This window comes from Cygnus olor, chromosome 4, assembly GCF_009769625.2.
Source record: "Cygnus olor isolate bCygOlo1 chromosome 4, bCygOlo1.pri.v2, whole genome shotgun sequence".
NCBI lineage: Eukaryota > Metazoa > Chordata > Aves > Anseriformes > Anatidae > Cygnus > Cygnus olor.
Genome location: NC_049172.1, coordinates 60069326 through 60081496, shown reverse-complemented (window position 1 = coordinate 60081496; position 12171 = coordinate 60069326). Strand labels below are relative to the sequence as shown.

Below are 12171 nucleotides of genomic sequence, written 5' to 3'. Positions count from 1 at the left end.
GAATTAGTTTATGTGGAGGTACGTTTTAAAAGCAGGTTGAACCTGAAGCAATGGCAGCATACAGAGGGAAAATATGTATGCAGGTCATTCTTTAGGAAGATTCTGGTATTCGTGCTGTTAGATGCAGACTTCGCTACATGTATCAAATACATGTTACTTGCCTCTGTTTTGTATGTTTTTCTCTATATTCTGAAAGAAAATACATCCTTCCCTTTCAAATGCCATGTTATTTCACCCAGCAGTGGTTCTTGGGGCTGTTATGTTTGAATACTGGATGTTTTCGGTGTGGTCTTTTCTTCATTTTTGATATAATTTGTTGATAAAGAATCTATTTTAGCAACCTGTAACAGTGAGATTAAAGGTAGGTTACAGTTCATGCGTACAGTACAACCTAATAAAACCCAGTCCTTTTTTTTTTTTTTTTTCCCCCTCGGAGTGCTCATTCAAATACATTTCACTCCAGTCACTTCTCAATATAGGTATTATAGTCAATACAGGTATTCAGAATCTACGTGAACAATGACACTAAAATGATCCTGAGAAAAGGGGTGTCTGATCTAGTATGGCAGAAAAGGTGGTAAAATAAATAAATAAAGAAAAACAAAAACAAACAAACAAACATGTCTTTGTATGATCTACTTAAGATGAATACTCAGCCAGCATTCCTTGAAAGAAGGTCAGAAGAGGCTCAAAAGTAACTATGTCTTTGCAAAGATGAACACATGGACAAACTGCCCTAATTGCTTGCAAATACTCAATTCTTCAGACTAAAATGACTATCGCTAAGAAACTTTTCTTGAAGAATAATCAAGACTAGGAACTAAACGTTCAAAAGGAGCATCCCTCAATCGAGGGGAAGGGCTCTCCCACAGCAGTGTGGCCAAAAGGTACTTTTCCCAAGATAGGATGCAAAAGTGTGATCCTGAACCAGAGAGTAGCTCTAGCCCAGTGTGTGAATGCAAAAGAAATGTTTTATCTGAACAGTGCAGAAAATTCATAATATCTGATCCTTCTGGAAACTCTCATGTGAAGGCTACCTAAGTTGTCCCTATAGAAATCTTCCTGGTTTATACCAGGTATTTCAAGCGTTTCTTAAATATGTCTTTCCACTTTTCATACAGCCAGTACCCAAACTTTGAATTCAGAGTGCTATGGACGTAGAATGACCTCACTGATTCAGACTGTCTGGGTGTTAAATTCCCTGGAGAAGCTGATACTGTCATTCCTATCCTCACACAAACCTTACCATGGGAAGTCCATGGGAAGTTGTTGAAGAAAAGATGTCCATAAGATAATAAGGCCCTCCTCAAAACTTTTATGCAATTTGTCCCATTTAATTCATAGTTTGGTAAAAGCAAACATGCTTTTCAGGCTGATGCATGATTTCCCTGTTTTTGACAAGTCAAAGTCTTCATTTATTGAGTGCATTACTTTACATTTGTATATAACTTGTGCATCTTATCATTGGGTCTAGGTAGTAAAGCCACTAAAGTAAAGGCAAAACAAAACAAAATCCTCAGTTTTGATACAATTACGTTAAGATTGTTCTCTTGTTACATAAGAAGATCATGGTCTTATTTAAGATGGCGTGTCCCAAATGCAATCAAAAAAAATAAATAAAAATAAATAAAAAGTATGAGTGCACAAGTGCTAATATATTTGATGCTGAAGGAATTATTAGTTCTTGTTTCTGGTGTGACAGCATCACTGATCACTGATGATCACAGGAAACTTAACAATATTACGTGCCTTGATGCCATGAATTGACAATAGCATAGCAGCATCCATTTTTTTGTATAGCAGCATCCAGAATTTTTTGAGGCAGATCATACTGACTTACTCAGAATGAAATAATTCCCCCAGTCCCACAAGTGTCTCTGGAGAAGAAAAAAGTATATGCAAGAAATGGACATTTCATCACGTGTAAACTGAACAGCTTACTGATAACAGATCCTAATCAGGTGCTACACAGAGCTGCTGAGGAAAGGCTAGAGGACGTATTTCTGTGTGGTATATTCCGTGCCTTTCTGTTTATTGTGGAGTGATGCTATATTGCATTCCATTTATCTGAGAGAGATGTTTTATGGAAGGGAGCATGATAGGAGAGCCTGATAGAAGTCAAACTTTTAGCACAGCCACCAGTTCATAGGTATAAGGACATTAAAATTTGGATAATTCTTATCAGTCACATCTAAACAAAGTATCTCTCCTCAAAACTCCCATGCTTTTTGGGGCCCTTTTTCTTAGAAGAGTACAAAGCAATGGAGAATTTGTCAGCAGTATATCTTTCCCCATATCATTCATTTACTAAGGGGGAGAGTCATACTGCACTTGAGGCAATATTTTAAACCTTACTGGTTTTGCTAAGCTGTAAGGGTAACTTACAACATGTTAACACAGATGGTTGCAGACAGACCTAAGGTTATCCTCTATGTGCTTTTAGGTGTTTGAGTCCAGAATAGCTAGAAAAAAAAAAAAAAAAAGAAAGAAAGAAAAAAAAAAAGAAAGAAAAAAAAAAGAAGGACACATTTCAAGGACACACTTCAGCATGTTAGTGTGACAGAACAAATCAATTCAAATGCACTAATATGACTTCTGGACTTCCGTCCATCCAACTTTTGGATGATTTGAAAGAAAAATTGTTACTTTACTGTCCAAAGACAGACAAATACTCTTATTTAAAGAATACAACCCCCTCTCCTAATTTCCAAATTCCTACCACAACAGCAATAGTGTTCACTCTCAAAGCTGGCTTTACAGACATATGTTTATTGATAACTGTAAGTAAACTACTGTTTATTTTGCATCACAGTAAGAAAAAATGACGATCAAGTAGTCTTGATGGTCCATCCAGTTGAAAGACCTATAGGGCATGACTAGTGGGTCCTACTGCTCAAAAGATTTTGAGTTAATTGGCCATTCGTACATCAAATATGAAATGAAATCTTAAAAAGCATTTGAAAAATAATAGCAAGCTCAGAAAACAGAGTTTAATGGAAGGAAAAGAGTGAGAATAGCAGGGTGTGGAACAGATTGCATCACTGGTTGATTATACTCACAAAAGAAACATTTCTACTTGAGGTGTTATACAACATAATCAATGCATGATGAAGGAGGAAGTACTAAGTTTGTCCTACTGAAGACTTTGGTTTATGCAGTCCCCTGAAATGTAATGTTGTTTACGCATATTTATATAGTATCCCATACAGCTACCACATGAGAGATATTCTGTGCACACAAAAGTAAAGTGAATCCTTCATTTTGCCAGTCTCTCCCCTCCCTGTTTCTAGTGGATGAATTCCCTTTATGTCTGGCGCTCTGATCCTTTGCTCCAGTTCTGAACTCCCTCCTCCACTCCCCTTCCAGCTGTGTAACAAAACAAAAGCTTTGAGGGAAGCTGCCCAGCAGCAAAAGTTTCTGGCAAGTAAGCAGGAGGAAAAATATTGATCAGTGTCGAACCACTTACTTACAAAATAATGGAAGGAGAGGAAAAGGAGATTTTCACTCTCTCACTTTAAAAGTGGTATTGATTCAATTCTGTCTTTGCTAGCTCCGGTGAAGCCAGTTTTTGTCCCCTTCTGGTCTTTCTTTCCTGCTGTCTGTAAAGTGGAGGAAGGATGAAGCAGCACAGCATAATTCCTAGACTAGGACACAGGATCAAGTCAGGTTCCCTGTGCTGTCAAGTACTCAACATTGAAAACAAAAAATAAACAAAACAAAACAAAAAATAAACAAATTGCCTGGATTCTTCTAACTTTCCCATGGAGAAGTGTGGACAGTCAAGTTCTTCTTCACCATAACCCCTTCACCATATAAAGCAAGGGAGGGTAGTTGTCCACCATAGACTGCACAGTGAGCTACAGCTGAAGGTACACTTTTGTGGGAGAGGTCTATGGGGAAAAAGCATATTGGGTAAAATACCTCCGTAGTGTCAAAGAAGAGGTGGTTTTGTTTGTTTATTTGTTTGTTTGGTTCCTGTGAGTGCACTATTTTTTTTAATCTTTGTTCTTTTAAAAAAATAATTTATGAAGTGCTTGCATACAAGATATAGGGTAGTTTGTGTCATGCTGTAAATGATAATAAACAATAAACAAGCTGCTGCATTTTCACACTGCAAACAGATTAACAAGCAGTGAAGCTACAGATACCTCTACACGGGTGTGGACAGACAGGAAAAGTGAACGGTTAGCATGGAAATACTCCAATTACTTAAACCATAATGCTTTTGTGGATCACTTCTGGTCCTAGTTCTGCTGTTTACCCTTGGTTTGGGCTTAGACAACTCACTCTGCTGGTAGAAACTGAGGCAGTGCATCACAACAACTTCAACAAAAATCAGTGTAATTTTAATGTGATAGCAACTAAGGATTTGTTATTTAGCTGTCTTCTGTGCCCTTTATTGGCAAACACTGGGACAAGCATGCCCTATCCATCAGTGACATTTTCAAAATAAGTCAATATATTGGGGATATTAAGACAAACATGTTAATGCTTCAGAAAGCCTAACTACAGAAAAAAAAAAATATTTCAGCATGTGCTTCACACCCTGCCTCTGTGGGGTAGATGGGGTGGGCTTATTGCCCATTTTGGTTTCAGGATCAACATTGACCTGAATGTCATGGTCCTCCTTGCATATCAACAAACCTGGCCTTGCATTCAGTGTGAGGACAACAGCCCATAAGTTCTGAATACCTTACAAATATTCCTTAATCATTTGGGGCAGAATTCTTGTTTAATGGCAATGGCAGTGCAACAATATGGATGAGTTAAATAGGCTACATCAGCCTTAAGGGAACTAGAAATCCCCTAAGTCATTGGAGCCATTCACACTGGAGATGTTATATATATACACTCTACTTTATAATATTTAGGCTTTTTACATTTAGAGACTGGTTTTATGTCACTGGGTACTTTTGAGTGAAATTATTGTATTATCATGGATGGCACTAATAAGTATATTAACACAAAAAGTTAGATTTCTGATGTTATACTGTCTTGAATTTACTATTTATATTAAAATTGGTACAATTTTTACCTTTTTTTTTTTTGGAAAGCTTATAGTTGAAATTACATGAAACGCTTTCCCAGACTTAACAGCAACATCATTCTGTGAAAAGTTAAGAAAGAGATGTAACTGTGCACATCTGCTAAAAAAAGTGTATAAACATATAATTATTTTTCTATAAATTATGTTACTATGTGGAATAAAAATAAAGTTAGCACATATCTAGTAACAGGAATTTTTAAATGCTAAAAATTCTACACACCCGGAGCATAAAGAAACAAACAGAAAAGGTTGTTATGAGAAAAAATTACACATTTGTTTAGAATTCAAATAGTAATTTTACAATTCCATAACAAATGTATTATACAGAAAAATAGGAAATGGTATATATTTTATTCACATATGGCTTTAAGGATGATTTATTTAAATAGTTCAGTAACTACAGAAGTGCTATGTTAAAGATTTCACATTTTATCAGCACATTGAATGATTTTATGAGGTGATGATGTGAATCTGCAGCCATCAAAGATCCTATTCCATGATGAAAAGTTAATGTTTCAGAAAGCTGGAGTGTTCTTCTTGGCTATGTGTTTCTCACTGAAACAGTTACACAGTAAAAGAGGTTTGGTCTCACATGTACAAACACAAAGAAAAAAAAAAAAAGTAGTTTTTGAGAAAAGGTTTTTGTGAGTGAATAGCTTCTGTTTACTACACCAGTCCACACTAAGAAATTTAGTTGAAAAGTTGACAGCCAAAGATCTCATTAATAACTGAACTGAAATAGCCTATTTCTATAAAGTATGTATTAAACAAACACTGTATAGAGATAAAAATCCTATTAAAATTAATGTGATGTCTTCTTTGAGCATAGACTAAATGATACAACCCATATAGTAGAGAGCAGACAGGAATCGGAGCAAGCAAATGAGTTTTAAAACATACATTTGTTATATATTTAAAATACCCATATTTAATGTTGGCATCTATGAATTTTTCTGAAAGGTGTAAAGCAGATTTGTTCCTAAACTTGCACCTATATTACCTATCCTATAGTAATAATGTTTTGCATTTATCTATGAAACTGATTTGTAAAAGACAGATACCGAGACAGAACAAAACTCTAACTGCATCATAAATCAGAAAAGCAAAGTGTTATAAATGTGAACTAAGATCCACTAAATGTACCAAGTTTCTATCAGTGAACAGCTTTCAAAGGCAACTGACAGATAAATGTTATGTACACTGTTTTCATCCTTTCTAATTTCTTGTAAAATTCCAACCTGATGCTAGCATATACTTTTGTTTTACAATAACAAAGTAACCAGCAGGAACAAACCGAGATTTTTAGTCTGAATGCTATTTTCACTTCCCAAGCATTTTCATTTCCCAGCTTTTATACCTGATGCTTTCTAAGTCTATTTTAGCAGATCAGATACCACACCTACAAACAGCACAAACTGCAAGTGACCACTTTACCTTCAGAAAAATCAATCAGTCCCAGCAAATGAAGCAGCTTCAGAGATGCAAATATAATCACAACAATACCCACTGTTTGCAGTCCCTCCGACTCCCACTCTAGAGTCAACATTCTTCCAACAGGCAAATCATTCCAGTCGTCACACCAGCTCGTGATCAGAGGGAAACGAGAGGATTTTACCAATAGTTTGCTTTGAAGAAAGTTGCAGTGGTGCAAAGCGACGTTGCACTGGGCTGTGGCAATCCACCAGCCACCCTAGCTGAGACAGAATTATTAGATATAGCCCCGCATCTCATGCTTCTCTAAGCACTGGATAATCAGTAGTGAGTCAACTTGTAAGGCTGAGGTGGACCACTACCCCCCGGGCATGGCATGGTATCCGGCAAGCAGCCTTACTTCAGAGCTGCTGGAGGAACATCTGTGTCAGGAGTGAAGACTTTGCTGTGTCGGTGCCAAGAAGAAATGCTCCCTGCAAACTTGCACGACGGAGCACGCTGCTGTCAGCACTCTGCACTCCGGTGCTTCCAGACCCAGGCTTTGCGATTCTCCCTGAGCTTCACAGTCCTTCCCCAGCTTATTTTAGTACAATTTTTGTTAAGTGTGACACATGACAGTTTGCTAAAGACAGACATCTGTTTCCACACATGCCGAATACTGCACATCAGAAAACCCCTGCCCTCTGCATTACAAGAAATAATGTAGGGAAGCACTGTTCCTTCCTCTTCTTAAACATCACCAGCATCTAATTAAAATCTTTAGTCTAAATGAGACTGAAAATTAAAGAAATGCACATCAGCACGACTGGTGCCTCCAGCTAGCAAAATATAGTGCTGTCAAGGAGACATGCAGTGTCCAAACCTCTATTCTGCAGCCAGGGAGAATGTATTATTTATTGATTGAGAAACAGAACAGTGCTTTTCTGTCTCAGAACATTAACCTAGAAGTGTCGAGCCCCAAATCCTGATCTTATAAATGGCAATTAGGCATTTTCAACAGCTACTGGGAAGATCTTGCCTAGGCTGTGCATCAGGGGAAAAACAAAAGAAGCTTGTGATCCCAGATGATTTAGGGGACAGTCTGTATAAAATTAATTGCCCTGTGTTTATTAACGTGATTTCCAGGAGGGTACACAGTGTGAAAAATAGGATCTGCACATGCATACAAAGTGTAAGGTTAACCCTAAACACTAATCTTGTGCCCATCCTAATAATTTAACTAAATCCTGTCCACGTGTATACAAGGCAGTAATGTAAAAGGAACTGTCAGAAAAAAAAAAATATATATCAAGAAACACATATAATCTAACACTAAAAACAGTCTCTTAAATGAGGACTGGTAGTGACCACTAATCTTAGGTCACTTAACTCTTTCCATTAGAAACAGTTTTTACTAACTTTTTGAAAAGCTTAGAAACTTTTATTTTTGATCAGGAAGCTATTACTATTTTAAATATGGATAATAACAAATTGTAACATTAACAATCTGTTGTTTACAGACTGCCATGAAGAGAAAGAAGAACATAATTTCATAGGGACTACCATCTTGGTTTTGTTTGTTTTTCTTTGAAGGCTATCTTTAGTTAATTACAATAACAAATCACAGAATTTTCCCTATAGACAGGGCTCCAGGAGATGTATATTTTTACTCATTGGGAAATCACATGGACTCCAGTTAGTTTTAGGTTATATCTATGTAGTATATAAGCAACAATATTCTCTAATTTCAATCTTCTGGATATTTAATACTAAAATATCATGAGTTCTATAATATTTGTATGTGCTCTCAAGCTGAATGTCAATTCCTTTCCCTATTAAGCTGTAAAGCTAATGATGTAGGAGGAAAGCACAATAAAAATAAATCAAACAAAATTCACTATCCTCAACCTGTACATTTCTTATGTTGTAAAATAGTTATTCAATATATTTTCCTGCAAAGTTCTGCTCCTTTTCAAAAAAAAAAAAAAAAAGTAACATTTTGTTTCCCCTTTGCAATTTTTTATTATTGCATATAATCCTCCCCTTTTAAGGCTCTGACATATTTCTCTTCCCTCATTCTCACCTTTGATTTCTATATTCTCCTTTCATTTATTCCCATTTATTTTTATCTTTTTTTTTCCAAAAATTTATTCTTTTTTCTCAAGTGATCAAGCATGGCCAACCATTCACAATATTTCAGGGATCAGTGTGATCCCAGGATGAAAACTTTCAACCGTATTCTTTTACAGACACTAAAGAAATAATCCTAATGGAATGCAAACAGTCACAATATAACGGTGGGAGTTATTAATAAATAGTATCAGGGAAACTATTAAAATGGAGAAATTTATTGGCCCACATTTTTGCAGTAGTTTAGGTTACCTCATGTTCTTGAGTTCTCCACTCTTTAGTGGAGAGGCCATTTATTCCACCACTGAATGTGCCAACCCATGTGCAGAAAGCCACCCAGAAAGAAATGGTGTCAGCCATAACCAGTCTTTTGTTTTGTCCTCACACAAGGAAAGAGACCTGCATCCCTTCTAAAAACTGAAAGGACCAGAGACTACCATTTTGAGTTTTGGGGGTCAATTCTGCCTGTTCTGCAGGTGAGTGACAGAAGAATTTTTCAGCTTGTTTACTAATATACAAACTTTCTTACTAATATATAAACTTGCTTACTAATACTAATTGATTACTGACTTCCAAGATTACCTCCTTAAAAAAAAGGGGGGGGGGGAGGGGGAGGTAGAATTTTCCTGTAATTTCCCATGATAGTTCTCTAGGTCAGAAGAACCACGTAAAAACTCCATGTAAAGCAGTAAGGTTAATAAACTACATAGAAAGGAACAAGAAGTGATGAATGAAATATTTCCTTTAATACACTATGCAACAGATTCAAACAACAGTGCAATTTACAGAGTTCAGTTCTTCTGGAAGTCATTCTATCAAAAAAAAATAAAAATCCATACCTCTAGGCATTTGAAAATTAAATCACTCTTGAACAAGGATATTATAAAATTCATTTAAATATAAGACACCTCATTGTATTCTGATTACTTCCTAAATTCATAGTGAAGTGTAATTTCTCTCTCTCACTTCATATTTTGAGTATTATTTAAAAATAAATATTTCTGTGACAGGCCTTTATTTCTGTTGCATAGTGTATTAAAGGAAATGTAGTGTCAATGCCTATATTGACACTACAAGCAAATTTTAAAAGCTGTTCAAAGGAAAGGAATTTTTCATCATCGCCATATCCAAGTTACAAAAGAAAACACCATCTTTTACATGAAGCAATGAAACAGCAGTGGATGGCTTATAATATCCAAGCATTGCACTGATTTATTTTCTTGTCTTAATTTCCTCTTTCGTTTTGGGCATTGCAATGCATCATGGTACTCTCTTAGCAATACATATAAATTCGCATAAACGTTCTTATGATTCTTCAATAAGTTGTAAGAAATATATAAATATATATATATGTATATGTCACTATTGTTAGAAAGCTGTCACACCTAAACACTGCATCTTCTGCTAGCTGCATATTCTTCTCCACAAATATTTGAAGTAGAACCTTTAACTTTTGCCTGAAATTCAGGCACTACTGCCCTGTGGGTTTACCGAACCATTAATTATGGGAAAGCATTAGTATGTCAGTAGCTAAACTCCAATACAGAGCACTCCCAAATTAACAACAAAACACACAAAACTACAATGTTAGGCTGATCTGCCACCCCACAAAATAAGGGGTATATATCTTGCAGTGTGAGGCTGCAGCAGGTATGTCAAAGCACGGTGTTCTTCAAAGAATATGTTGAAGAAGATCATGTCCATGGACTTACTGCCTCCCCTTCTGAACCCTTGATGATTATCTGTGCAAGCATAAGTTTTTCTCTTCTAAGAAAGCATAGAAGAGAAACCTGTGCTGAAGCACTGTAGAAGGTATCTTCTCTCTGGAAGCACAAATCCTCAGGGAGTTCTGAACATATCTGAGTGCAGATATGCCAAAATTGGCAGGATCTAGTAGAAGAAACACATTTTGGAGTCCTTACATAATTTTTCCACAAACAATCCCAATTAATTATTGGCTACTCTGATCATTTTAAATAGAATGATTCACATATGGAACGCAGTGAACATAAAATAGATGCCTGAAATAACACAGTGTATTATATACAAGTAAATTTTAGATCTGATTGCTGTGTACTCATAGAGTACCTGCAATTTTCTCCTGCTTCTTCGAAGCAGAAACAAATGCTCCAAGATATTATTTATAAAGCTTAGAACTGAATTTTAATAATTTCAAAGTTGACTAAAAGAGGATAAGATCTGCCATTTCAAAACAAACAATAATCCACCCAATTTAACACATCATAATGCTTCAGGATAACATGCAGGATGCTATGAATAGAACAAACACAGAATAAACTGTTCTGAAATTCTAAAAATAGATAAATAATAATTCTGTGATTTATGTATTAAGGTATAAAATTTCTCTATAATTTTATATGATTTCAAAGGTCTTCAAAATTATTTGGCATTATCATATTTCTCTTACATTGGTAACAGTTTAATTTCAGTAAAATCTTATCTTTTAACTACAATCTGTCAGTCTAATTAGCAGAGTAAAAATGGGAAGTATATGTTTTCCTTTTAATGGTTTTAAATTTCAAATTTATTAATGACAGCTTTTGTTTTAGTTCTTACAATAAGTTTTCACTGTCATTTATAAACTCTCCCTCTTTTCAATTTCTTCTGAGTTTTGTACATGACAGTAGAGAAATAAGAACGCCTATCTGATCCCAAATACATTGAAGTAATTTATCTTTCCACTATATTTTGGTTTTAACATCTTCTTGGAAACATCAGTCTTCTCACCCTTTTCTCAAAGATAAAGGCTCTCTTTATACTTTGATTTCCATTTCTCTTCTACGCAGACATTCTTTATCTGCTATTGTCTAATGTAGAATGGATCTGACCAAAATGGAACACACTTTTCAAGGTGAGGATATATCATTATTTGCTAATTGACTTGAATTACACTGTTTTCCTACATGATTACATCTGCCCAGTGCTATAACTAATTTACAGGGAAAAAAAAAAAAAAAAGCTTTAATTGGCTAGCAATAATAGTTCATCAGAAACTATTTGAGATTTTCCCTAAAAGTGGCTGAAAAGGGAAACTGCTGCTGAGCTAGAAATAGAAACAAAATTTGGAGGTATTAATTAGCTGTCCTTCTTTCTGTACTCTTATTTCCAAAGGGAAATGTCAGTCAGCCAGAAGAGAAAGAAACTGTCAAATAAACATAGAAAGGGCACCTACGTGCAGGTCAGCTGAACTTGTAATCTTCAATTTCTTGTTGATGCCAGATCTGAGCGTATTAGGCAAGCTATCTGGCTGATTATGAATTTAATCCTCCTACTATCTAGCCAGTAAGAAATCTGTTCACAGGCAATAATCTTCAGTTTTCTACACAGAAATGTTTATATCTCAGATCTAAAGAAGAAAGCTGTGGCAAGTAGAAAGCATTTGGGGAACCACCAGGAGTAATTAATTTACACAGATCCATTTCAGAACGATTGAAATAATTTTTATTGGGTAAAATAATTCACTTTTCTTGAATGTAAAACCTCCTGCATAGGCTGCTACAGATAAACACACAATACTGTGTAATTTTCATAAAATGCTTAGAAAAATGAGACTAATATATGAA

At 35.5% G+C, this 12171-nt stretch overlaps 1 protein-coding gene across 7 annotated transcripts in view; it reads right to left on the bottom strand.

Moving 5' to 3' along the window:
* Nucleotides 1–12171, bottom strand: part of KCNIP4 (potassium voltage-gated channel interacting protein 4) — a 436897-nt gene that overhangs the window by 100777 nt on the left and 323949 nt on the right. Inside the window, exon 1 of one of the 7 annotated variants that reach the window (XM_040555569.1) lies at nucleotides 6482–7089. The exons of 5 other annotated variants lie outside the window; for them this stretch is intronic. In XM_040555569.1, the coding sequence (XP_040411503.1) occupies nucleotides 6482–6593 (112 nt within the window). In that variant the 5' untranslated portion in view covers nucleotides 6594–7089. Of the gene's footprint in view, nucleotides 1–6481; nucleotides 7090–12171 lie in introns of those variants that run through there. One more of the 7 variants, XM_040555573.1, reaches the window with a different exon arrangement.